At 40.2% G+C, this 27,376-nt stretch overlaps 4 protein-coding genes across 4 annotated transcripts in view; 2 read left to right on the top strand and 2 right to left on the bottom strand.

Annotated features, from left to right (window-relative positions):
- Positions 1-3,669, top strand: part of obscnb (obscurin, cytoskeletal calmodulin and titin-interacting RhoGEF b) — a 56,404-nt gene extending 52,735 nt beyond the window's left edge. Inside the window, exons 84-85 of the mRNA XM_026375078.1 lie at positions 116-158; positions 971-3,669. Coding sequence (XP_026230863.1) covers positions 116-158; positions 971-2,078 — 1,151 coding nt within the window. The 3' untranslated portion in view covers positions 2,079-3,669. The remainder of the gene's footprint in view (positions 1-115; positions 159-970) is intronic.
- guk1a (guanylate kinase 1a) lies at positions 3,368-9,249 on the bottom strand. Its single transcript, XM_026375076.1, has 7 exons — positions 9,101-9,249; positions 5,896-6,009; positions 5,698-5,739; positions 5,357-5,592; positions 5,098-5,182; positions 4,926-5,011; positions 3,368-4,672 (listed from the first exon to the last, which is right to left on the bottom strand). Exons 1-7 carry the CDS (start codon positions 9,132-9,134, stop codon positions 4,634-4,636), a joined length of 636 nt encoding a protein of 211 aa, XP_026230861.1. The 5' UTR covers positions 9,135-9,249; the 3' UTR covers positions 3,368-4,633.
- A 399-nt stretch (positions 9,250-9,648) lies between these two features.
- c17h1orf35 (chromosome 17 C1orf35 homolog) lies at positions 9,649-13,284 on the top strand. Its single transcript, XM_026375075.1, has 8 exons — positions 9,649-9,887; positions 10,684-10,834; positions 10,926-10,971; positions 11,075-11,157; positions 11,274-11,346; positions 11,508-11,584; positions 11,716-11,838; positions 12,428-13,284. The coding sequence occupies exons 1-8, from the start codon at positions 9,791-9,793 to the stop codon at positions 12,681-12,683; spliced, it is 906 nt and encodes a 301-aa protein (XP_026230860.1). The 5' UTR covers positions 9,649-9,790; the 3' UTR covers positions 12,684-13,284.
- Positions 13,285-14,257: 973 nt separating this feature from the next.
- arf1 (ADP-ribosylation factor 1) lies at positions 14,258-18,070 on the bottom strand. Its single transcript, XM_026375077.1, has 5 exons — positions 17,946-18,070; positions 16,305-16,487; positions 16,092-16,202; positions 15,870-15,994; positions 14,258-15,754 (listed from the first exon to the last, which is right to left on the bottom strand). Exons 2-5 carry the CDS (start codon positions 16,447-16,449, stop codon positions 15,596-15,598), a joined length of 540 nt encoding a protein of 179 aa, XP_026230862.1. The 5' UTR covers positions 16,450-16,487; positions 17,946-18,070; the 3' UTR covers positions 14,258-15,595.
- Between the last annotated feature and the right edge of the window lie 9,306 nt (positions 18,071-27,376).

Here is a 27,376-nt window from a genome sequence, read left to right on the forward strand (position 1 = left end):
ATTCAAGTTGATGCATCTCATACAGTAGATGTTAGCAGTTTTATTTCAACTGTAGCTTAGACTAATCATCTTGCTTGGTTTATTTATTTTTTTTTTCTTTTTGGTTTTTCCACAGTTACTGAGCAGGAGACTAAAATACCAAAGAAAACCATCATCATGTAAGTCTGAATATGACAAATGACTGGCATGCAAGTAGTATGGACAATTCCTTTATGTATTTAATGTCCTGTTAACTAGGCAAAGCAATATAGTTTCATATTGATCTGAAGACATAAATATTAGTTATTAGTTAACATATTAGCTTTCAGCATAGATTTCTAATACAGTTGTTGGCTTCTGTGATACAGAATGTGGCTTTGCTGTACAGATACTACTTGTTACTGAGAAGAAATCTGCAGCACTTGCATGCGTGTGCACTATTCTGGTCCCATGAATGCATTGCTATGTAGTATTTATAGTGTAAGGACTCTGTCACAAGGATGATGAAAGGATGTGCTGATTTCAGCTTAGTGATGTCTTCTTTAACTGGCAACTCTACTATTCCAGCATTTATATACACTGTATAACGCTGTGTCCCTGTACCACAAAATGGTTAAATGACTCAGTGTTGTCATCTTATAGTTAGTGTATTCTTTTAACTTGAAAGGTGGGGTATTTAATCTTATGTCTAAATGAATAGAAACAGGTTAAATAGACTACATTTAAATTACCCAAGTACAAACTCAGTGCAGCAGTGCAACTTAGTTCTTTTCTTAACCAACATTAGAATTTCTTTTCCAGTTTTTTGGGAGTCATCTTTTCCTCATTAGTTACATAGCTCAGTGTCACTTGTATGGCTGACTAATGAGTATCTATTTAAGCCCACCAGTTTCAATCATTGGTGTGAAAAGTGCATGCAGCCTGATATTTTGAACAGACAGTTGTTATATTTAGCTATAGTAATACGTGGTCCTGTTTCTCTTTTATCCAGTGAGGAGACTATAACCACTGTGGTGAAGAACCCTCGTATGAGGAGGCACAAATCCCCTGGCTTGACTATTGCTGGTGCTCACCGCTCTGAAACCTCTACCCCAGAACCCTCTACAGCCAGACCGAGGAGGATGTTCACTCCAAGAAAGACCACCATCCCAACCTTGTGTGTTACGGAGCCTGAGGGTGCTGCAGCCCGTGCTGAGATCAAGCCCAGATGGGTTGAGGTAGAGGAGGTCATCGAGTACAAAGTCAATAGGTCTCCCAGGCTGCCCAGAAGGAGAGGCATCTCACCTGCAGGCTCTGAACGTGCATCTACTCCCTCTAGACCTAAAAGGTCTCCACCAGAAAACCCAAATGCTAATAATTCCAACAATAAGCTGGTGGAACAGGCTCAGGCCGAGCGACAGGGAGACATTGGCAGCCAGCAGCTCTCCTGGGAAGAAGAGGAGGATACTGCTCCCTCTGGTTCTACCCTTGGGGAGCCACGTGAGCTCTCATCTGTCCTAACTCCAGCTGGAGAGGACAGTGATGACCTAGATGATCAACAGACTGTCATATTTGAATCTGAAGATGAAGATATTGATCATGATCTATCCAGAAATCAAAAACCTAAAATCTTGAAACAAGGAGATCATGTTTTGACTCTCGAGGACCTGGAGGACTACGTTCCAAAAGAAGGAGAGACCTATGGTGCCACCGACACCAATGTCACTGCTGAAAAGCCCTGCGAGATCTCTGTGCTTCAGAGGGAGATCGGAGGGTCCACAGTGGGGCAGCCAGTGCTCCTGAATGTGGGGAGGCCTGTCATGGTCCCAAGGCAGAGAAGCAGCTTCTTTACCCGCTTCAGGGAGCATCTGTCCAGCAGCCTTTTCACATCTACTGCCCCTCAAGCCAGTGGAGCACGGTCCAGAACAGAGAGGCATGTTCCCATTCAAGTGAGCCATGCAAAGTTGGAAGTGAAGCCTTCTTACTGCTCAGAGGTGCAGAGAGAGGAGGGCGGCCAGCAGAGTTTTAAAACCAAAGTGTCAACGCAGACCTACAGCTACACATCGGTAGGAAACCCAGTCATGCTCCAAATTAGAGATAAAGGTTATCAGAACAAGTAGAAATAAACATGTTACCATAAACCCTCTTAGTCTTAAATAGGAACTATTCTCCTTACATATGGAAAACATCATATGCTAACCTGAAGAGTATTTACTGCATTTGACAAACCATTCCACTATGAAGCTTCCCACTAGAAAACAGACTCATCATCTGAGTCTTTCGTGTCAAATGGACAGCAGGGTCTATTTAAACTAGGTGAGTTGGAAATGGAGGAGTATTTATGTCAGTGTAAGCAGGTTTCAGTCCCGTACTGATCCATTCTGACTGCATTATGTCACGTGTGTTGTTTGAAATATACTGTATGGTGGACAGAAGCCAAGAAATGACATTTTACTGATGAACAATTTCATCATCTGTTGTTGACTTGAATTTAAACACCATGTTTTACTTAATACATACTTTCAGAAAGTCATGAAACTTTACTCACTAATATTAACTGATGCAGGATTATCTTTAGTGATGACTCATGTTATATTTACAAACAAGTAAGTATGCAATAGATTTAGATATCTGGAGTTTTTCCAGTTTGACTTTTTTACCTTTCAAAAGTTGCCTTCAGCACCTTTGCAGCGTCTTGGTCAGTTTTCTGCAAACCAGTGCTGGTGCTAATGACTATTAATGAGCTTATGGCCACAGTTTTGCTAAATGTTAAATATAAAACATTGATTATGTAAAATTGACAACAACTCTGGTCATAGGCTGCTGTGGTCAAATTCTAGTCATTTTGGCAAAATCAAACATTTGTTCTCTAATAAATTGTTTGTGAACAATTTCCTGCTGAGCGGTTTACACAAATATGACATTTCTCTAAGCAGATCATTTGGTAGTTGATCGGTCAGTCTGATCTCTGCATTTGACTGCATTATTGATGTTGCAGTTGTTACTTATTGTGAATTGAATGTTACTCAAAAATTTTAGACGTTGTCTGTTAATGCAGTGCAATCATATTACAGGGATATTCATATAGATAAATGTAAGTGGTAGATAATTAGATGAGTGACTGCATGTATTTGCTTTTCCAAAGCAGATGTGTTTTTGCACAGTAACCTGAACTGTCATGTATTTGATTTTGAGTAAATGCAAAATACTTGATAACATAAACCATTATTTATTTTAAAAGTGACTAGAATAGCAGCCTCCCCAAACTGTGTGACGTTTGTGTTGTTTAAAAGTATTGCAAGTATGTTATGTAATAATTTTAAGGGCACTAACAGAACATAAATGCTTGTACTGTACATGTGTAGCTTTAAAGTGAATGGAAACATTAAAGTGAATTAAATACAAATAATTCTTGTTCCAGTATTGTAACATTTATTGATCTTTCAACAGATAACGTGCTGCAACTGCTGGACGTTTAGTGGGCTTAAGAAAAACTATATATTTTTCCCATACACACAATATGATGATGCTTGTTAGGTTGAAACGGCAAACCACAGGACTGTATGCATGTCATTGAGTATGATAACATTTGCAGAATAAATTATTTAAAATGAACACTTTAAATAATAAAACAGTCACAAACACAAATTATCTGAGCAACGGAATAGGGGTTACAGCGCGCCTGAGTGTAGCTGTCAGGATAATTAATGTGGGAAACTGGAAAAAATGACTTAATACATGTCAGTTTACAAATGGATTCTATCTAAAGGTTTTTTTTAGCTTTGAAGTAGAAAGATTTATAGTGTGCTTCATTCTAAGCGATATAAAAAAAGAAAAACATTAAAGTTTTCCTCAAAGTTAAAAAGCTCTTATTTTGTTGAACACTCCACTGAATATTGGTTGAAGAGGTGAAGCTGCGAATTGATCACGTTACACACTATTTTAAAAAATTAAAATTGTTCTGTCGTAAATCCTCAAAATAAAAAGAAAAGCTATATTCTTCATGACATTTTGTGCCTCTGTCATGTCATTTAATCCTACTGAAGCTTAAAACAAACTTTAATGGCATTAGCACGTTTTGTGAGCACTGGAATAGTTCTTATTGTTATTAATTCAACACTACATTTGACTTGCATGTACCCCTTGTAAGTAAAACAGCCATATTTTAAGATCAGTAATGACCGGGACTGCTACGACACACGGCTCAGGGGTAAATGGCTAATTGGTTGGAATGAGACTACTAAAAATAGCTAAACCAGCTTCTTCAGGTCTTTTTGTCTAATCCTGGAAAACCACTTTGTCCATATGATGGAATGAGTACTGCTTGTTTGACTTAGATCAGGTGGGTGAGAGGACAAAGATGCAACTAGTAAACCTGTGTTCTGTAAATCCAACAAAGAACGTCCTGCATACTATGAAAAGTCACATATCAAGTAAGCATTAGTGGAGTAGAAATAAAAAACACATGGAAAGCGCTTTCTGTCAGTAAAAAAAATAAAGTTCCCCTTTACAGTATCTTATCATATAGTAAGAACTACTTCTAAACACTGTGAAACCTACTTTTTGTGTTTCCACGGAGGATTCACAGACCACCACCGGAGGGAATGTACATGACTGGAATGGAGGTCTGTGGTTTAGTGAGGAGTGGCTGCACAGGACAAGATGCTGCTGTCTCCTACGAAGACATGCTGATTTTCTTGACCTTATTTATTTCCTAGAGAAGAAAAAAAGTTTTTACTTAATGCGGAAATAGAAACCAATACATCACAGTAGACCAATTTAAAGCATCTGTTAAGTCTAAACTCACAGATTTTTAAATTCCCCTATTCTTGATGTGAACCTCTCACTTGTGCAAGAGTGTATTTACACAGATCTTCAGTGTGCACAGTTATTGAAATGTTTTTGCTCCACAATGAAAAACATATGTTGATTCATGTGAAAGAGTGTCTTCTGCTGTAGTAACTCACCTCGAGAAGAGCGTTTTTTAACTGCTCATAAGCATTATCCAAATTATCGTTGACAATCACCACATCAAATACACCAGGTTCTTTACCTGGGAGGGGAAATAATTAAGTCACGATTTGAACAACTGTGTGATTTTAAAGTTGTAGCTTTTGTGAACAGACCAGAATTACTTACTGAACTTCATATCCTCCATAGCTGCATGTAAACGCTTTTGGAGGCTCTCCTCCGACTCGGTTTTCCGGTCTCTTAAACGTTTTTCCTGGAACAACAAAACAAACGAGGGCAATCTAAGAATCTGTACCTACCTGCGTGACCACATAGATACAGGTAGTACAAAGCCAACTAAGGATCACACCCAGAAACCTTATAGTCTTGCACGACAATGGGATCCTTTCAACATGAGCACAAACACATTTTTCAGTGATGTTCTCACCAGGACTGCCATGGATGGCGGCTGGATGGAGATGTAGATGGGATTTAGGTCTGTCCTCTTGATGTTCCTCACACCCTGCATGTCAATGTCAAGTATACAGATGACGTTCTTGGCCTGCACATCTTGCACCGCGGCTTTACTCGTCCCGTACATGTTCCCCGAAAACTCTGCGCTCTCGATGAAATCCCCGTTGTCGATGCTTGCCTGCATCACCTCCCTTGTAACATAATGGTAATCTGAAACACCGAAATGAGGACATGCATGGAATACAGATAAAGAAAGCTACGAATTGAAAAAAGCTGCACTTCAGGTGGTCATGAAAGAGGAGGAATATGCAGTACCTTTGCCATTCTCTTCTCCGGGTCGAGGATTTCTTGTTGTATCTGAGGAGTAATAAAACATTTACTGTACTGGATTTAAACATAATGTCTTTATTGTTGTCTTTCGTGCTATTATTATACACATACTGTACGTCTCTAAGTAAGCCCTGACCCACAGTTTTGATTACTGTTATTTGGCATCATGGACCGGTCACTTACGAGAGACACTGAAGCCAAAGACGCTGTCGTATTCCTTCATGAGCTTCTTCAGCAACGTGCTCTTCCCTGCTCCAGACGGGCCGCTAAACACCACAGGCCTGGGTCCAGCCATAGCTGAAAGAGAGATGGAGAAATGAGGAGAACTGAGTACAGGAGGGGAAAAAATGGGCTGAAGCTGGAGGGATGACACACACCCACTGAAATCTTAGGTCATGAGTCATCACAGGACTAAATCTGTCTCTGTACAAACAGAGTTTCCAACGTTACAGCAAGTTAACGTGTTCAGACCGGCCACACTCAAGTGGGATAAACATGATAAAAATAATATGTCAGCAGTTCTCAAGGAGCAAAGCCAATCAGCTCGTTAACAAGCTGCGGTTACCATGGTGCTGACGAGGAACTCCTTCCAGTAATTGGAGGGACCGACTCTATTTGTAATAGCAGGAAAGATCAGGACAATTAAAGACCGAGAGTCACGCAGCTTTTAATAAAGACGCAGGCTCTCAAAATCAAGTCAATTCAATCACATTAAAACTCACTTTAACCAAATCACGCAGCCATTTAATCACTAACAGGCCTGTAAACGGAGTACTTGTAGTATAAAGTACATGCAGGCAAATTTGCTACGCCACGCCTTACTGGAATACATGCTACACAACTTTTCTGTTACATTACAACAATTCTGAGGTAAACTACTCGAGTGGAGAATAAAGTGACAGTGTTCCTCCTTACCGTAGGTGAAAAACACAACACACAGAGCTCATGCAGAGAAGGCAAACAGGGAGGGTGTGACTGTGTGTGTGTGTGTGTGTGAGCACAAGTGAAGAGGAGGAGGGAAAGAAAGAGGGCAGGGACGTGTTTACACAGCCGAAAAATTAGCTGGTGGAGAAATTCAATATTTTGGGGGGATTAGACGTGATTATAAACGCGGAGACGGCCCTCAATTTGTCTCAGTGCTGTAATTATACAGCGGGTGCATGATTTTTTTCATAAGTGAAAGCAGTGAATGCAGTAACAGGAAGTCAACGGTGCGTCAGTAGCAACAGGAAACAGCTTCAGCTCTGCTCTCGGCCAACTACAACATCTACATAGAACAGCTAACATCAACCTTAGTTTACTGGTTATTAAACTGTTACTTACATCAATGTCAGGAATCAAACAAGGAGGCAAATAATCCAAATATTAGATCTTCCATATGACATGATGGCATGCACCAGATATTATCCTAATACATCTTTAAAAACTGGACTCCGTTCTCTGCCAAGATTCAAAAAATAAAAATCACAGAATGTCACCAGGCGAAGCAGATGCAGCAACGTTGTGTTCACAGGTGCAAATGACAAGAGTCGTTCTCCATCGCCTCTTGAACTCCTCCCATGAACAGCAACATGGCTAATTAAAGGTGCAGCAGTTGCTCGACAACGTGTGTGGGTATCACCCTGCGACCCCCAAACCCTGCACCACAGGACTGTCAAGTTTTCCACAAAACTGTTACTACAGCTTTCTGTTATCGTTTAGAAACAAGTAGAACAGCAACTAACTTCGCACAATGAACACATTATTTGTGCGAAACACCATGAGGGCCACATGGAAAGTCTTCTCCTGCGCCCCGTGCTGACTAATCAGTTTGATCACATAGCTGATGGAGAATCAGTCCTGAAACTGGCAGGAGGTCTGTGTCTTTCTCAGTGGAGGAAACATTTTAAAACTAATATTTAATGAGATTTAATTTGCTTTTCTTATTGCCTCTGAGACATCATGACTGACAAAATAACTATTCTTCTGCATGTAGATCCTACGTGACAGGAAATAAGAGACCCGTGAGTTTACGATGAGCACGGGGCCGCCACTTATTGGAAGCTGCACTGTGCTTGACTTTAACTCTGTGCGTTAAACGTCATGTGATTGAGATTTGCCTGAGGCTAAATTTAAATCACGCAATATCCATTACATCTCAGTAGACCTATACATCCTGCTGTGTGTTCAGTACTACAGCTGAAGCACGTTTGCCTTTTGTTAAAGTAATAATAATAATAATAAGAATGTGAAAAAATTTATCATTTTCAGTGTTTTACTACTTTAGAGTGGGTGTCACAAGCATCTACAATCTTGTGCCAGGATTATATAACAGATAAAAACGTCTAAGTTGGTCCTGCTAAGTGCACTTTGAGTCATTGACAGGAGTAATAAAATGATGTCATTTGCACAAACTTGCTTAGTGAATGTTTTAAGGATGATAAATCCCACTGGAGTTTCTCCTGTACACGTGGGGTGGTATAAATATAATTGTATTGATTGGGCTTTATTTCAGTGCATAACTTTAACTAAGAGCTTTTTCAGTGGATTATACTGATCAAACAGTGCTGAACAAATTGACTTACATACAATTGGTGTGAAGTACGGCCTGACGTTTTTATGCACTTGCCATGTTTAGTTTTGTATCCATCATGTAATCCTATCAGGAAGGCAGCTGATTGGTACCAAACTAATTCTGCAGAAAGACAATGACCCCAAACCTGCAGCTAGAGTAATAAAGTACTATCTTCAGACATAAGAAGACAAGGAGTCCTGCAGCAGACGGTATGGCTCCTACAGACTCCTTATCTCAACATCATGGAGTCACTTTGAGATTACACGAGGAGACAGACAGCAGAGGAACTGCGACTTCTTCATGTTTGAAACAGTGCGTCTTCAAAGTACATTCAAAAACACAATATGCATATGTGCACAAATATACCCACAGATAATTGGTGCAGCTGTAAACTTCAATATTGTAGACTGTAGCTCATATGATGAGGCTTTTGGTTGGGTGTTAATATGCTAAAACAAAACATATTTTAAATTATAATTACCAAGATTTCTCATCTTCCTTGGAGACTAAAGCAATTAGTCAAGAATATAATATGCATTAAGAATATAATTCATTATAAGCTGCAGCCCTAGTTGCTGTTTAAATGTTATAACAATAGTGTTACACATCACAGTATCAATAAGAAAAGGCCCCCAACCAAAGCAAGAGAAGAACTTGGCATAAGAATGACTGCACTACAGGGAATCAGCTGAGGTTAAACTTGATCCAGGCCCATGAAGAGACAACATCAGACACACTGTCACTCCAATCAGAGGGAAATGAATGGTAGTGTCTCCCAGCTACAGTCATAAAGCAGACGAATCGCACTGAAGAAACAAAGATCCTCCTTCCTACCTGAAAATAGCCTGGAAAAACACCTCATGTACATTAGGAATAACGTTAATCCACGTTTTTCGGACCGTCTCCGGAGGATTTTCCTCCTCCTCTGCTGCTCTGTTGTGTCTCTGCTCTCAGAGCCATTAGGGAAACTGCCTACGTCATCACTGCGGGCCAAAACATCAACACGTCACGTTCACGAACGTCGAGAATGTGCGCGACAAAACACAGAAACGTGGAGTTTCATTATTATTATTAGCCACAGATAACAGATGAAAACGCACACACATGTACTTGAATTTAGTGGTAGCTACGGCATCTTCTTTATGGGAGAGACACATGAGCACGGTCAGACACACCTCTAATACTGTAGTTTTGTTTTTAGGCCGCAGAGTAACGTGTTGCTCTGAAACGTTAGCTGTTAGCTTAGCTTAGCTTAAGTTCAACGCTAGCGCTCTGCGGATCATTTCGTAGGAAATAAATCACAAAACTAGTCACATTTATCACCGAGCTCCAGCTCTCGTATCAAACACCATCACCGGAACACGTCGCTCCAATCAACTTACCGCAAACCTCAACGGATGAGTCGATGCTAAAGGCCTGATTTAGCTACTGCGTTGCTCCGGTGCTAATGTGTCTTAAGTTAGCTAGCTAGTCGAGCTAACGACCCGCTGTATTCCTGTACGCGTTCAAAGCGACTAACAAAAAATGTTTGGCTCCTCAAGATCTGGGGGGATTCGAGGAGGACAGGACCAGTTCAACTGGGATGACGTAAAAGTCGATAAACACAGAGAAAACTACCTCGGTAAGTCCGCTATCAGCGCTAACCAGACCGTTATCAGAGCAAGACATTTCAAAACACCGTGAAACCAAACACACTGGCTCCGTGTAGTGCTCTTCCATACCTTTTGTTGCACAGTCCCTCATTACACAGTGCTTGGCTGTCGTAGTTGGCTTCTTTTCCCCGTTTTGCTCTCTACAAACCGCAGGTCCGAGCTTTCATTGCTCCCTGTCCGAGCAAACCCTCCGCTTGCTGGGGCCACGCTGACTGCAGCCAACGCGTCCGCATGTCAGACAGCAGCTACGCAGTTTGCACCGCAGCTGTGACCTAAACAAGATAAAACAGAATAAGATTACACAACCTGTTCACCAGATAACGTTTTTGGGGTCGCAGACTCCAGTCAGTTCCTAATATGGGTGTTGATGTGCAATAAAAAAAAAGTTTATTGCAGCTAAACTGAATCTCATCTCAGCACCAACGAAAATGTTAACTCATTTATTTGTGCATACAATGGAAAACAATACCCCAAAACTGCTTTTAATTTAATTTGCTACTCCACTAGATTTGGATAGTTCATAGCTACAAACAGCAACAATATTAGAAATGTGCAGGGCTGCAGTTTATTAGTCAACTTACAAAAAACTGAGTGTCCATTGGTGTAACGATGATTATTAATTTTATAAAATAAATTATTTGATACCTTCAGCTTCTAGGAAACAGTTTGACAGTATTTTAGAATATAACCTGTAAGAAGCTCTTCCAAAAATCACCCCCGTGCTGTACGTCATGTCCTAACATCGCCTTTCTCAATTCTTTACAGGGAATTCCTTGATGGCTCCAGTAGGACGGTGGCAAAAAGGCAAAGATCTGACGTGGTATGCAAAAGACAAAAAAGGCAGCAGACCTTTGTCCAAGGAGGAGGAACTTGCTGCCGTCAAAGCTGCAGAACACGAGGCACTGATGGCTGCTCTGTATGTATCAGTTCCTATAAAAGAAATGGGTGGAATTGAATTGTCATAATAAATAAAATAGAATTAATTCGTCATTCTGTTCTTTGTCTAGAGGGCACAAGAATATAAAGAGGCAACCAACAGGCCTGACCAAAGAGGTATTGTATAGCTTGTCAGCTCATTTAAAATCTAGGAAACATTGAAGTCAAAGTTTTTACCTATATAAAAAATGTTAAATTAATTCCCTAATTTCAAAACCAGGATCTCATAGATGTTTGCCGAAGGGAAGAGGCTGATGGCGAAGAGAGAAATGTAGACCGTGTCTCAGGCTTGGGAAGCTCAAGGTGAATATTTTTATCTGTCCTGTTTTGTACTGTTGTAATTTATTAAAATGTATGAATGTTGACATTCAAGTGGTGGTAAAAGAACTGCTTTTACTAATGCACGTTTCCATCTACAGCGCAGGGTCAAGAAAACTGGTGTTGTCTCAAAAAGAAAAGGAGGCTGCCAAGATTGGCTTGCCAGTTTTTACAGTAAGTTATTTTTTTCTCCTTGCTGCTTTTTGAATAATCAGATCATAATCATTTTAATAGGACGGTGTTTATAAGCTGTTAGCGGTGAGCAGTGTAATGGATGAAGTTGTTTCTTTGCACTTGGTGGTGGTAGAAAAATAAAAAAAGTTTGTTCTTTACAGCACCACAAGACTGAAGGATGTTCCGAAACCTCAACAAGAACACAAGAGAGTGCAGAAAAAGCCGAGGTAGAGCAACGGTGAGACTTCATAATACCTGACGTTTCAGACACAAAGAGCATAAAACATCAAAATTCATAACATGTGACTCTGTATCCGGTTTTCCATGTTTACTACAATAATAACCATTTCACTACGTTTACCTCTGTAGACATGAAAGCAAAAAGAAAAAGAAAGAAAAAAAGAGCAAGAAGGACAAAAAGAAGAAAGAAAAGAAGAAGAAAAGGCAAAGAAGAGACTCTTCCTCTTCAGAGTCGGATGACGACAGGAAGAGGTTTGTTTATTTCTTCTAGTCAGTCATTGTTGCAGGGATTTAATTAAATTTACAGGGAAAAGGTACGACTTATAAAAAATCTGTATTTCTTTCTGTTTCCAAACTAAAGATTTATCACGATTGTATTTTATTAATTTATGTCACATATTCGTATATATTTTTGGATCCCAGATTAGCAAACTTGTAGACTTGGTTTTAACCAGAGCTTTCCTGTGTCAACACTAGAGGGCACTGAGGCACTGTCTGATACACAGCAACTCAAAGCATTAGCTTTTAAAATGTATGTATCGCATAGATGTAATGTGTAAACTGGAAACATGACACATTCAATAATTAATAAAAATTCCACAAGAGAGGATTCATAAGTAACATATGATGCCGATGTACAGAATCCATCATGCAAGTTTTTAAATGCATTAAAATTCCTGAACACTTCCCACAGTTCCGTTCATCTCTTATCGCCACTTTCTATTTTCAGTATCTGTCACCATAAAGCTCATCTGCCAACTTCTTCTTCCCTAACCTCAACATCTTGGATGGTCCCCTCTATGACCCCGCCATTGATTGTTTGTTTCCTTTTACTCTCCAGGCACAAAAAGGACCACCATCATCATAATCCATCATACCACAGTCAGAGTGGAGCCAGGTCCCACGACAGCCATTCAAGGGGGGGAGCAAAGGCCGAGCATCAACCCTGCTACCCCCATCGTCGACAGCAGCGTCATGACACAGACTCCTCTGATGGGGGGTCTCCTGTCCCCCGTAACCCTGCCAGCCACAAGACGGCCCCTGCTGGTGCCACACAAAGCCACAGGCGACGCCACGACACAGACTCGGACGACTAATGTCCTCCGCACCCCCCCCCCCAATTTAAAGATGCGTAAAGCGGGCAGAGCGCTCTACAGCCTCTCGACTGGGCCTACAACCTCATTTACCCTGGACAGACCAATGAACTGGGGATGTAGACAGGTCCCTGTATCTGACTAACATGATTCAGTTTCTTCACACAATAGTGTTTTTGTATTGGGAGTTTGACGACGACAACACGCTGTGTGATTATACCAGCAAATATCAGATTTTGAGGATTTTTTTTTTATTTCATTAGATAAAATGCAAGTCAAAATGAAATATTTTGCATTGCATGCAGAATTATCTTTTATTTCTATGTCTTGCCCTTGTGGCTGTTACTGCTCAGGAAACCTTAGAAAATGAGTTTTAGTCTAAGACAGAACATGCTTGGTGTTCTGTACGATTTTTAATGAAAGCCACTTTCCTGACACTTTGTGTTTCTCACAGCTTGAATACAGTTTTAATTATCATTCATTGTGTCAATGTGTCTATTTTAAGGTATGCATTAAAGAGCTGACATCATGAAACATGCAGCAATTTGTCATCAGCACAGTAAAGCTCCTATCAGTAATGTCAATAAAAATATTCTAATATTGAGTTCCATGACTACCTTTTGCATCTTCCAAGATGCTCTGTGACATCTTTTGTTTTGCACATCTCCTTCATCCCACTGTGTTTCTTGCACTACTCAGCAGCTCTGTTCCTTTTATATATTTTTTTCTTAATCATGCCACTGCTCCTTAATCCCTCACCGTTCTAGGTTGAGCTCCCTGACTGGTGCGATACCATTGGAATGCTCTTCACTGGTCATAATAGAGTGTAGTGTTTGCATTTCCCTTGAATTGGTCTGAAAGAGGGTATTCTGCTGGCTGGCACCTGGTGGTGCACTAAAAAAGAGCAAGGCATTCATAAAGCAGAGTGCAAAAAACCAGACTGGTCCTTTTATATGGCCGAGTACCGTTAGACCGCCACACACAAACCCAGCTGATGGAGCAGCAGGAGAGGAGGCCAGACAAAGCCACCCTATGAGGGACCCAATACTTGGATTCCCTCCCCTTCCACCACCACCATACTCTCCTGCCATGTTTTATAGGCTTGGCTGCATTAACCATAGCAGCCTAATCAACCTGCAAGAATGCTGTCTTAGAGTGCCACCCTAGAACAGGTTGTGATCTGCACATTACTGCTTTAACCCAAACACTGGCTGGTTTCCAGCCCCTTGGGGCATCACATTTCTCTCTGGGTCAAAGGGTCACCACAACAGGTCACTCAGGACACCAGATTCTGGATCTGTTGTTAAGTTAGCATTGTTTCCTTAAGTGTATCACCATTATTGCTTTGGAGATGATTACTTTCATTAATCTGTCGGGTTGGTTACGTTTGATTAATTGGGCAGTAAGATCTAAAGAGTAGCTTAATTGATTCATAAGCTGCACAATTAATGTCAAGTCCGTTAATAGGCTCATCATTTGAGCACTGCCATCTATTTTGAAGGTGGGAATATTGTGTATTTTTAGTAGCAAACGGAACAAACTGCTGCCAAGTAGGGACAGAAGTTACACTGTGCACCTTCATATTTGGTAACTTTATTGCATAGAATGAAACGATGCAAATCAGCTGCAAAACATTTTTCTCCAGTCACTTTTAATTATAACACTTTTTTCCTCTGACAAAAACAAAGGCTTTACAGAAAAACAGACAAATTAAGAGATTAACATAGTTTTCAAACATTTAGGCAATTAGAAATCAAAAAATGTTAAATGCACCTATGAGAAATTTTCAGAGCAGTAAAGTAACACCCACAACCTTTTAGAAAAGAAGCTTGAAAATAAGAGGCAACGTCTACTGGATAGGAAGGCCTTGTGTACAACTTTCTCTACACCCAGAGGACAATGGGCTGCGAAGAAAAAATGATAAATAGCTGAAACTGAATTTGTATTGCCATCAAGACACCATCTCCTACATCGTGACTATCTGGCCAGAGCCTTTAGTGAGGAAAGTAGGGACACTGTAGTGTGCAACTCTTTAGTTACAATTAACCTCACACAGTATACACAATGAGATACAGTACAGGGCTGTTGAAATAAATACTAAGTGGGGAAATAGTTCTTGTGCAGCCTAATGATGTAAACACCTAGTAAATCTGCATGCCCTTAAAGACCAACACACTGTTTTCTTGACTATTGCAAAAGTAGCACAGAACCTGAGACTGAGAAATACAAAAATCCAACGCTGATTCAACAGACTGCCTTTCAAACAACCATACAGCAGGTAGACGTGATTTCATCGCAGTATCTCTATGCTGAAATAAACACGCTGCGTAACAAAGATGGTGGGTATACACAAAGAGACTTTCTCCAATAGCCAGTGCCAGTGTTTACTAAATGGTGATTTGGGGACTGGTACTCGTGTAGTCATTGGTTAAAGTAACCATTGTAGCTGCGAGTAGTGCATGAGTATATAATTCAGTTTTTTGGAAATGAAAAGACCCTCACGAATCATTCACTACAGAACATATGACCAGATAATAACAAGTCATCAGATTGCATTGAGCTTCTTGGGCCAATGTATGCTGGTAAATTAATATTCCTTGCCTCCCTTTTCTTGTTCAATGCACACACGACTGCCCAACAGCCAGGAAGACATATAATTACCACAGTAGTATTCCTAAGAGTGCAATAAACTGCCCCAATACCAAATATATTTACAGTTCCACTGAAGAGAAAAAAAAACAGTTTCACATGAACAGATCAACCGTATTACTTGCTTGTTTGTGGTAAAAACAGTTCAGGTGAGGGCAGCTTCCAGTACTTTTTTTTTTGGAAAGTGAAACTCAGTTTTGCAACATCTTAAGAGTAGAGATCAAGGTCAAATATTGGATGAATTGGTTTTTGGAAAGCTGTGTTGATTAATGGTTCTTGAGCTGATTAGACAACCAATCCAGTCCTTCATAGAGACCATCTCCAGTGGTGGCACAGGTTGCCTGTATGTACCAGTGTCTGTTGCGTAAGGAGTGAAGGTTCATCTTATCTGTGAGTTCTGCTGCATTCATAGCGTTCGGAAGATCCTACAAACAGTGAGAAAACATTAGAGGTCTATAGATACAACAGGATACTGGCAAAAACGTAACTGGCAACAATGCACTCATGGTTTTATCCAAGACTTTCGTAAGTATAACTTACTTGTTTGTTAGCAAACACTAATAGCACTGCGTCACGCAGCTCATCCTCTGCCAACATTCTCAAAAGCTCTTCTCGAGCCTCTGTACATCGCTCTCTATCATTGCTGTCCACAACAAAGATGAGACCTGGAACAAAAGCAAATGCAGGACAAAGCAATGGATGTTATGTGAATATTAGAAAAGTCCATTACAAAGTGACTGATTTAAAGTTAAATAAACATACCCTGTGTGTTCTGGAAGTAGTGTCGCCACAGTGGTCGAATTTTGTCTTGGCCACCGACATCCCACACTGTGAAACTGATGTTTTTGTACTCTACTGTCTCTACATTGAAACCTGGGGAAAGAAAACAGACATTAAAAACAACAAGAATAGTACTGCTGTGTCATTAAAAACGTGTGAAAACAAAACATTATTTTCATACTATGTTTGACATACCTATTGTAGGAATTGTGGTCACAATCTCGCCGAGTTTGAGCTTGTACAAAATAGTTGTCTTTCCAGCAGCATCAAGACCCACCATGAGGATTCTCATCTCCTTCTTCCCAAACATTTTAAAGAGGCCTGCAAACATATTCCCCATGGTGGCTGGTGATGGGAATCTAGTATGGTAAAAAAAATCTGTGGAGAGAAAGACTATTCAGATTAAAGTGTCACAGCAGAAGCATGTTGTTGGTGACTAGATGTGGAGTTAAAAACCTGCTATTAAGAAGTTTACAAACTGAGTTGAGGCAACAAATCAATTAACAGAAACTTATAAACAAAACATTTATAAGTATTTTCAATGTATTTTAATATAATTTAAAGAAAAAAACATAACCTGACTGCAACTTGTTAACTGTGAGGTTATCTTTTAAATTTGTGTTGAACAAATACAGCAGCTTGACGTCATAACAGACTTTCTAACCACCTGGATTATAAAGTATTCTTTTGCTACAGGACTATGTACATTTTTAGGAGGCACCTCATTTCCTAAATTCAACCACAGATGGTAACGATAAATGAAACTTCTCCTTGCTTATTTTGCACAGCTTGAACCCAAGTGTAATATCTGTTACATAGGCAATACTGCAATATAGTCTATTGCATTTCTAATATGTATGTTCCTGAATACAAATCAATATTTGTTTCATTTGTTTGTGTTTTACAAAAAGAGAAAATAAAAACAGTTGTATTCATTTTAGTTACCTGGGCTAGAAAACAAGCCCTGTTAATTCTAAATAAGACAAACCAGGTTGGAGAGTTTTGTTTTAAATGGTCCAACAACTTTTTTTTCATCCATATGGATGGAATAGTTTTGATATAGTCGTGGGCGATGGAGACTAAACTACATTATTGTAGAAACGATATAAGCGACGTTACAACAATAGTACAATTATTCTTTGGCCACAGATCACACAGTTTATAGAACAAACTAGCAAAAATAATGCCAAAACAGAAATACAAAACTAATCGAGTAGCTAATTTTGGAAAGCCTGATATAACTCATATAAGGATTTGTTTGTTTTTATATCCTGACTTAGAGAAAAAACTCGTTTTCCCTCATCACATGAACACTGTCTATTATAAACTCGTATGTTTGGACTCTAGACTGTATTTTTACTACCCGAGAGGTACGAAATAGGGTTAACACGAGGAATCTTTTTTAATATGTGTCCGACAAAACACAGACACCTATACTTAAGAGTTATATTTAATTTGATAGTAACTCAGCTGAGGTCATGAATGAAAACAGCAGCAACTAGCTGTAACCATGTATCAGTAGCGTAGCTGTTACAAATATATTTCCTCACAGAGAACACTAGACATTAAAACCCAGTAAGTCAGTGGCTCATTTATTTTAACAAGGTTCATTCAACGCTGTCCGACTCAACATAAATAAACAACATTAGCTTGTCAGTCGACAGTACGACCAGCTAACGTTAGCTAGTTCAGCCTGTTTCACACTTTATTCTAAACACTTTTCTGGCTAACGTAAAAGTGTGCGCTTTTATGCCAACGCAATACAACAACAACAAACGCAAATTTTGCGACAACAGCACTGAATTAACTTGATGAAAGTGTCTCTTTAGCACTTACACGGTCAGGATGTTTCCTTCCCTCCTCAAGGCGTTTCCTTCCTCAAGGAAAATGGCGACGATTGGACACGTCAGAGCTTCCGGTCCTGCAACACTTCCGGGCCCGGAGATGTCGCCCCCTGTGGCCTAGAGGAGAATTACACCCACAGCTTATTGTACCATGCCGCTTCTTTAGTCTAAATTGAGGCATTTAAAGTGTTAAGGTGTAAATTTAACTCTAAAACATGTTACCCAACATTATTTCTGAAGTGCTTGAGCATGCCAGTGGAAATATAAATTTATTTGTTACTGTATGGGATGCATGTTTTCTGACTATCGTGATTTTTATGATTCTCACTACAACTTTTTAAAAACCCTGTGACTTTCCATTAATTTTCAGGATTATGTCAACAGCAATAACTGTTGTCACTGAAATGAACTTGACGGATAAGTGGCCCATCTTCTTTTACTTTTTGTCATTTTCAAATGTGAATATAGATGCGTAGTTGTATTCAAACTCTGCACATCCACTTCCTTTAGAAGTGGATGTCAATTGACTGTCAATAGGAAAAAGTCTTACCATGTCATTGTTGGGCCAGTTGAATTTTAACCAGGGTCAACTATGCCTGCTACCCCCAGCAGAGGGGGCAGCAGGAGGGGAGAAGGGCAGGCGGGAACAGCAGGAGGGGAGAAGGGTCTATAGTTGGTGATGGGCCACACAGTGAAGGCTCATAATAGCGTCTCACTCTGCAACCATAATTTGTGGTTTTGCCCTGCCAAATGCCTGAGAGATCACTTTCAGCATATTTTCACAGCAATTGCTGTGTTTTTGGAGGTGCTTATTGAGCAGAAGCTGATTATGTTCCTGTGGAGTCACACATTTAATTTAGATTCATTCAGGAAAGTTGTGTTTCAATATATTGGTTAAATGAAAATAAAAACATGACAGAAGAAAACAATGTTCGTAATCAAAGAGGGTCACGTGTTTTTGAATAAAAACACAAAACCTGACTGTACTGTATGTCAGGTTTGATTGGGGTCATGTTTGACATTTTTTCTCGGATTCTATAATCAGCAGTTTTATCGAACACTTTACAAAATCCCTCCTAAATAATGTTATAAAAAATATTGTCACAGTAAATGTGAAGACTGTTTCTCGTAGTTATAGAAAAAGCTGAATTTTGATGAACAAAGAGTATATCATATATGTTGTAACAGCTTGTTGTGTTGGATTTGTCACTTTCTATTAGAGAACGGACACCAGTATGTACAGTCAGTTTTTATCAGTGATTAGTAGAGTTTAGTAAATAAGAGGTTTGTCAAAGTTAGTGTGATTGATGTTTAAAAAGTCACTTTACCATAACATAGCATTTCTGATAATCAGTGCCATAACGGGATGCTTCTTTTTATGTCCTTTACAAGATGGTTGTGAAATAAATATGTGTTATTTCCCTTTTTGCCAGTACATGACCTGTTAAAGATTTTTACTTTATTTGAGTGAATTTTTTCCCACTAGTTCCTCCAGTACATCTTTTGACTTAACTCAACCTCCGCTGTAATTTATCAGTGCCAAGTATTACAAAATAAATAAAAACGATTCTTTTCACAAGATAATAAGTAAAATACAAAATGTTTGATTTGGTTTTCCATAGTACAACTGGACAAAAAAACAAAGTCAAACACATATTCTATTCTATGCACAGCAAAGTCAGGTGCAAGTGCTGAGGTATGACAACAAAGATTAAGTGAAATTCATGCAATCAAACCTTGCACAATGATTTTTAGGTCTACTGTATCTTCTGCTACACTCTTAAGTCAATTTACATATCTGAACTGGGATATATTTCCCCCTAGGTTAAGGAGCTAGATCAGAAAAACACATACAAACATGGTGGAAATTAGACAATACTGATGAAAACAACATTGTCTGTGAACCTTTGTTGATATGATGAACATTGTGAATGTAAATAAGATATATGAAGCAGATAATCTCGACTCCCAATACTAAATTACCTGTCTTTTAATTTTACGAGCATTATATCTAAACTATCTAGATTTTATTGTGTAGATATTATAATATGTATTTACAACATACCATGTCGTGAGTTGAAGGGACTGTAAAGATCCTTTGAGGAAGCGCTAAATCCAGCTTTCCGTGCACCACAGGCAAACACAGCAGTAATATCCATTTGGAGGGCTCTCGTCTTTCCTCCTTTTCGGCTTCATAACCCTCTAGATACTGACAGTTGTGATGTGTGGACAGAGGACTGGAAAAAGGACAGTAGGGGGTGTATATATCACACACATACCCCCGTAAAGCACACACACATACACACAAACAAACAAATTCTGATGGCCCCCACGTGTGCACACGCTTAACAACTTCCTCCAAACACATGCACATGCACAGACACACGTGTGCATTCTCTCTTTTTCTTTAAAATTTTCAAATCTCTTCTTTATTCATGTCAAACGGGCCCCAGGAACACCTTTCCCCACCTGGGGGCTGTGGCCCCAGATGGGACATCTGCAGTAGGCCCCTGGAGATTTTCAAAGAAATAGCCCCTGTCAGCAGAGAAAGTATGCTTATGGTTAATTTGTGGGCAATGTATACAGCCTACATCTTCACCTGTGAGGTGTTATCCAAAATGCTGAGTCAGTCGTGCTCAAATCAAAGTAAATTTATGGCTGATGAGGCAGACAGTGAAGCTTGTCTGCAGTTTGTGAATGGAGGAGGGCTGCCAAGGAGCCAAACAGGCTTCGCAGTAGGAAGTTGGTAAGGATCTCAGTAGGGGCCTTGCTCCCCTCTGAGACAAGGCCTAGCAAGAATAAAAACGCTCAGTAAGGGGCTTGGGAACACTGATCTGATGTGTGTGTGTGAGAGAAGTAGTGACAGAGAATGTGTGTGTGCACATGAGTGTGTATGTGAGAGCGAAGTATTATCTGCAGTTTCATGAGCCTTCACATTATGTTAAAGGACTTATTTTGGATTTGGAGTTTGTGTACAAGGTGCATATGTTTCAATAATTTGAATAATCATGAAAATAGACGAACATTGTGAAATGGCCCTCAGGCGACCAATAGACTCCAGTGTAAGTTGTACAAAGGAGCTGGTTGGGGCTAAGCAATGCTGGAACTCAGATGGACAGGCATGGGATGCCTCCCTCTGCGTCTCATGTACTGGATTATAGTTTGGGCAAAATCCCAAAGGAGGTGTGAAGCAGGAAACAAACTGAACATTATTACAACGACCTGCATCGTTGCCATGAGAGGATCCATGCTGGCTTCATCCACTGGCAACAAGTGCCACTGGGCACCCTACCCCACGCCTCTCACAGTAGGGGGCGCTACAGAGAGAGACAGGTCGGGGCAAAAGGATAAATGTGCACCAGTGTCGCCTGCCAATCACCTTTGTATGGTGATTGTTGGTGGCCTGAAAAGGTCGTTAAGGGGATTTACATAACATTTTGCACTCCGCCCTGGGTATATACAGACATGCTTGATTCCATATTGAGTCATTATGACGTGAAGATTATGCACATGTATTTTGACAGCATGGTTCTTGGAAACAAAGGTAATGTTGTAACCTGGTTGGATGGCAGTGAAGAGAATGGAAAAAAATAAGTTTCCTATTTTTGCAATACAATTCTCTCTGTCTTTTGGTGCCCCAAATGGTCCTTAACACTGTTTAATATACATTTGGGGCCAGAAGAGAGCAATTGTGCTAAATTGTTGTGACGTAAATATGACGCAATCTAACATTTGTTTTCATTTCACGTGACCCTTTCATTCCTCCAATCACAATGAATGTGGAATCCATTGGTGTCAGTGGGAGATGTCCTTGGACATCCGTGACAGATGGTTGAGAAAAGCTCTTCGAGGACGCACTTCCTCAGAAAGGACATGGGGGCCTCTGGCCTGGGAGAGGGAGTTTATTAAGAATGGGAACTGCTGGCTTGCAGGATGTGGGTATACTGGCAAGGTGTAAGGGTACACATAGAACACAACGTCCATGCCAGGGAATTGGATTTCCTGGTAAAGGATGACTTGGTTGGACGTGAGGTTACCATGGTCCATTTCTTCAAATTCCCAGCACCCTTTAAATGACCTACATTTAATGGGACATTTCGCCACCTTCCATGAACTCAAAGGACATTTTGACTGGTGCAATATCCGCGGCTACATCTGTTGCTCTCTCTTTGATACTTGCTTCAACCATCTACATAGGCTACGATGAGCCATTGCAAGATGAAACAATAGCGAGGATAAAGGTATTTCTTTGAAAGACCTTTTTGTTTCTCTCCGTGGGTTGGTTTGAAGTTGATTCATGTTTGATATGTATACAGGTTTTAAGGTTTGTCCCACCCCCGTTCCCTGTTTTAAATCCTGCTATATCCCATTGGAGGAGGCATCAAAGATTAAAGTGTGAACCTGTTGCACCTTGGGGTAGATAATTGGTTGGAATGCACAGCATGTCGTAGCAAGGCCTTGAGGACAACCAGCACCAACCAAAACCTGTGGCATCAAAACCAAGTAGATGTCCAGATTTGGCAAATTAGTTTTTTCACTTGTTGATACCAAATTATTTGTAACGTGGACTGCTCTTGTACTGCCAATATTTAGGCATCTGTAACTGTAATTGACAGGTTAATTTTGAGCAGCCCTTTGGAGACGCTTCATGGTGACAGGCCTAACATGCTCTCAGGGTGGTCCAGGTAGGGCACTCCAAGGCAATCCTCAGTTGATTGAATAATGAATTTGGAGGACTTCTGAACATTATATAGAGGCAACCACTGACTAAAAGACTGAATTGATCCCCTATAATATCATGGTGTATTGCTTTCTGCAAAAATGTTAATATGCACATTCAGCTTGTAAGCAGTGTTATCGGTCTACCATTTTCTGGATCACTGTTTTGATTGTAAGGTCTTCTTCATGGGTGTGTGTATGGTTGTGTGAATGTGTGCTTGCTGTTTGTTGGCGCACCTGTCTGCCTTGAGGCTGGACATGCAACAGCCTCTCATTTCTGGCTGGCAATCGTGTGGTAATGCATTAGGGGGCTTGTCATTGTAGTTTATTGAAGGCCTCTGACAAGCTATTTGACACACCTGACAGGGTCAGAGGTGTCAACCTGCTCAGGCTGACAGGGAGATGGACACATAAGGACACAAGCGAATTAGGCTGCTACTTGAGTCAATTGCAGATTGCAGCCCTGGGGCGTTTTGCTGCTCCACCAATACAGTCTGGATGTAATTACACATGATGCTTTGAAGAAAACAGCATCAATTTCGATATATTCCTTGTTTTCATTAGATTTTTTAGTACATTACATGATCTCTTCAGTATTTTTGCTCTTTATGATATTTTTCTTCAAATTTTTGTGCCCTAATTTCTAAACAAAATGAATATTATGCCAGTTATGTCAAATGTGTTCTGAAGCAAATATGAAAATATACATATGGGGAACAAATATACATGGAATAAATGTGTAATTACAGCACTACATTACAACAGTATTAAAAATTATGCACACACTTAAATGAACAAATGTGTAGAACTGTGGGTTTGTTAGAGCCATGAAATGGCAAACAATTTAGCTGAAACTGCATTGGATGAAAATAATGGAACAATGAATTCTAAAGTCTCAAATCCTTGTTAAGACCCTCCATCTTTTAAACTAAACTGGATCACACCAAGAATCTCCTCACCCTTTATACTGTTTAGATCCTCTAATCCCACTGCCATTTTCTATTCTTTCTCTTTTTCTCATTTCAAATGGCAACTGTTTGGTTGTCCGGCAGTGGAACGTTGAGAATTTGTCCTTTCTGTGAAAAGAAAGTAACTATATTGAAGAAAGGAAGAACAGCTTGACAGAGCCAAGAATGCTACGGATCTCTTTAAGTCCTATAATGAGATGTTTTCTCTGCTCAGAGCTTGTATTGACATGGAGACTAATGATTTCCACAAAGTAATAGATTGAGAGAGTAATGCGCAGGGGTGGGAAAGACAACACGAAGTGATTTACGTTGTAGAGTAGCCAAAATGCTCAGTGCCTCTCTTTGTTTGGGATGTGAAGAGCTTTAATGATATCACGTCTCTGCAAACACATGCAGAAGTTTTATGTGCACAGTTTTTTCCATGTGCCTTAACTTCACCTTTCAAAGAAAACTACACAAAACCAATCTGTGAGGTGCAGAAATGGTTTGTTTTTCATTCAGAAACTGCTAGGAGATGTAAAACAATACAGGAACTATATTAAACTTTCCTGCAGTTGGAGACCTTCCAATTAGGGACTAATGTTATCTATATTAACCCTTCGCCCCCTCACTGACTTGGCTTTATTGAGGGAAGGGCAAGGGGGTTGGGGTTGCATCAATAAAAACAGCACTAAAAAGCAATTACAGTGCTGTGAAGAATGGGACTTGTCAGTAATTTGCTGTCTAAAACCGAGGAGATTGCAGGGCTGGGGCCGATTGGAATTCTGAGCCTGCAGTGCAGTGTGGGAAAAGCAGTGGGAAGGCAAGCACCACCCTTTGTGAGGTAATTACTGGAACTACCAGAGGCCAGCGCTTGTCCCTGCTAATGATAACCCCACTTCTCTCCCCTGCTAGTCACCTTGTAATTGATATACTCAATCTCATTCACTCAGGACATGCCCACAATAATCCAGATGAATTTGGACTAGCATAATTTTTTCTGATTGTTGTCTCCCAGTTTCACCAAGTTGATGTTTTTGACCACCAAGAAAACTAACTCAGCTTATAAAACCACCCACAAACCTCTATGATCACTCCAATTAAGTTGTTTGAGTAGATTATTTGACATCATGATTTCCATTAGCTTTAGCGCTTTCATTGTTGTGCTTTACTGTACAGAAACCAAATAGGAAATATTAGGGTTTGCATGAGTGTAAAGTTTTTCATGTCATTTCTTCATGTCAATACATTTGCATACAAGTTATGTTACAAGTTTTCTTTTTTCCCCACCACTCAACATATGTTATTATTACAATACTGGTATTGTGGACATAAACTGACCTGCTTTCAAACTGAAAATAACAGAACACATAACACAAATGGTAATCAGAAAAATGCGTCAACCAGTGAACTATTGAGTCTAATACTTACATAAATTTTAATCAAGTGAATGAATGAGTAACTGTGAGAAACTGACTGAAACTGCTGCTGTGAAAAGGTGACTAATCTGTGATTATGTCTGCATACTTCTACTGTCTGCAGAGCCATCCCACACTGATCTTGACAGCCCCTTGTCACCTTCCAGTCTTGGCACTCCACCACCACCACCACATCTTACAGCAGCATACATGAACACACGAGTTTCCCCTGAAAAGCTACTAAACTGCACGTGCACACCTGTAGCCAGTGCAGTGCATTTGCAGCTTACATCTCCCATATCGCCCTCCCCCCTTGTTATCTCTCAGTTTGACTAATGCTCTCTAGTAAGTACAGAGGTGGCAAAAATTCCTTTGTTGCTTCCAACAATACAAACAGGCACTTCAAAAGGGAATAAGGCTGCTTTACAGGTGTCACATCTCTTCTGATGATAGCTCTCCTCTTTAGAAATCTTGCAGATAACCCATCATCCTCATTCAAGGCAGGTGACGTACTTTGCATGCTCCCTTCTCCAGCTGTGAAAAGAGAAAATAAACCTCCAGGATTTCCACAGATGTTATGATATTTCAAGATAACAATTATTTTGTCGAAGGGTGTAGAGTTTGCTCTAGAGCTACAAATTATTTTGCTTTTCTACTGTGTTTAGTGCTTTATAAAAGTGTTTTAAATAGTGTGATAAACAACACGTTGGTTAATCTGAAGTTAAGAATTTAGTGGCTGAAGTGTTGGATAAAGGTGTGAGTGGCGTCAGGATTTATTTATTTATTTAGAAAACAGAAGCAAGAAACCATAACACTCAAGTGCCATACTAACATAAAGCAAACAAGGCACATTCATTTTACTATTTATAATTTTCCCACTTGGACGCTCTGATGTGTTAAATGTACTGTATTATATAGGTGTACTTGATCCAAGAGAGTGATCTCATTTCAGACAGAAGGACACACAGACATCAAAAGACTGGCTTCAAAGTCACGTACATAATAAAATGCCCACATACTGCACTCCCCTCAGTAGTTCAGTTTTGGCCCCTCACCTTTGGTGAGTGTGACCTACGAACAAGAAAAGCTTTGAGAATCACATTCTTAAACACATTTCATACAGATTTGTTGAGCATTAGAAAAGTTGACTTTCTCTGATATTAACTTGTGACACATATGTAACATACTTGTGCACAATAATTAAATATCATATAACTATGTCAGGTATTAATATTCATCTCATATATTCAGCTTGCAGTGATCTTCACGGTTGACTGAACATCAAAAGGCTTCAGGAAGAGTGAAACAGAAGCAGGCTGTAACCAAAGTGTGATTTCAGTGGGAGTATTTACATCATGCCATTCAAGTGTGGGCCTTGCACCACTCCACTGTATTTATGTTGCTCTGGTCTGTCCCACAACAACACGGCTTTATTGAAATGCATGCAGATGTGTCTTGTGAAAGTCAGGGTGAAACACGGGACATAAAATAAAAAGAGGACACAGATTGCAATTAGGCCCATTGTCCCCCATTTATATGGTTATTGGGTGGTGCCACTTGCAGTTTGGTCGTGTCAAAGTTCTCACAGTCAGGATGCCATCTCTCTCACTGGGGCTGCCGTAGCCTCCTCTGGCAACTATCTGCTAACAATGTTCATCTCACTTGGGTGACAAAGCTTCTAGGTGGGTCTGGCTGGAGGGAAGGGCCCATTTCCTTCAGCCACAACACAGCGTTGCTGCAGGGCCGGAGTTTCTGTCCATCCTGTGATCTGTTTCATGTTTTGTACTTGTTTTCTTCCTTTCAGATGGCGTGAAAAGTGTCAAGGTGTGGAATGAGCTGCTGTCAGCCACCAAGTCACTAAATCAAACCTGAATCCAGCCGTTTCACAGGGGTTTCAAACACAGCGCAGTCTTCAACGAGTCTGTCTTCATTTCCCATCGCGTTGCAGGGTTTAAAGGCCGTGGTATTTTATGAATGTCTGGGAAAACAGCTTAGTAATGAGTTTTAGTCGCAGGACAAACAGTGACAGGTGGTTTAAAATATAGTATATGATGTGGGGGTGGGCAGACTGATGAATCCACATGAATGAGAACGGAAGGGTATCGCTTTTTGTGGTGCTTTCACTCTGGAGGGGGTGTGTATCAATCTTTCTGTGTGATAATGGGGTTAGATAGCAGTGAGACCTGGCCTCTGGTGGTGACATTGTTGCAGGTCTCAAAGACTATCAGGGGTCCAGTGGCTGAGCCGGAGCACTGGTGGGCTCTATTCACATCCAACCCCTAATCTATCTTGAGATCAGGTCTTTCTCTTCAACAAAGCTCCATCTATTTCCAAACTCT

The sequence above is a fragment of the Anabas testudineus genome, chromosome 17 (assembly GCF_900324465.2).
Source record: "Anabas testudineus chromosome 17, fAnaTes1.2, whole genome shotgun sequence".
NCBI classification, from domain to species: Eukaryota; Metazoa; Chordata; class Actinopteri; order Anabantiformes; family Anabantidae; genus Anabas; species Anabas testudineus.

Bases quoted from the DNA above. Each gene is read 5' to 3' on its own strand.
- arf1 (XM_026375077.1), bottom strand. From the start codon at position 16,449: ATGGGGAATATGTTTGCAGGCCTCTTTAAAATGTTTGGGAAGAAGGAG. The intron at 15,995-16,091 runs GTATGTTTATTT...CTTTTGTTCCAG, and splicing joins CTACTTCCAGAACACACAGG to GTCTCATCTTTGTTGTGGAC. The intron at 15,755-15,869 runs GTAAGTTATACT...CACTGTTTGTAG, and splicing joins TAGTGTTTGCTAACAAACAA to GATCTTCCGAACGCTATGAA.
- c17h1orf35 (XM_026375075.1), top strand. From the start codon at position 9,791: ATGTTTGGCTCCTCAAGATCTGGGGGGATTCGAGGAGGACAGGACCAG. The intron at 9,888-10,683 runs GTAAGTCCGCTA...AATTCTTTACAG, and splicing joins ACACAGAGAAAACTACCTCG to GGAATTCCTTGATGGCTCCA. The intron at 10,972-11,074 runs GTATTGTATAGC...TTTCAAAACCAG, and splicing joins CAACAGGCCTGACCAAAGAG to GATCTCATAGATGTTTGCCG.
- guk1a (XM_026375076.1), bottom strand. From the start codon at position 9,134: ATGTACATGAGGTGTTTTTCCAGGCTATTTTCAG. The intron at 5,593-5,697 runs GTACTGCATATT...TCGGTGTTTCAG, and splicing joins CGGAGAAGAGAATGGCAAAG to ATTACCATTATGTTACAAGG. The intron at 4,673-4,925 runs GTGAGTTACTAC...TTTCTTCTCTAG, and splicing joins TAAAAAACGCTCTTCTCGAG to GAAATAAATAAGGTCAAGAA.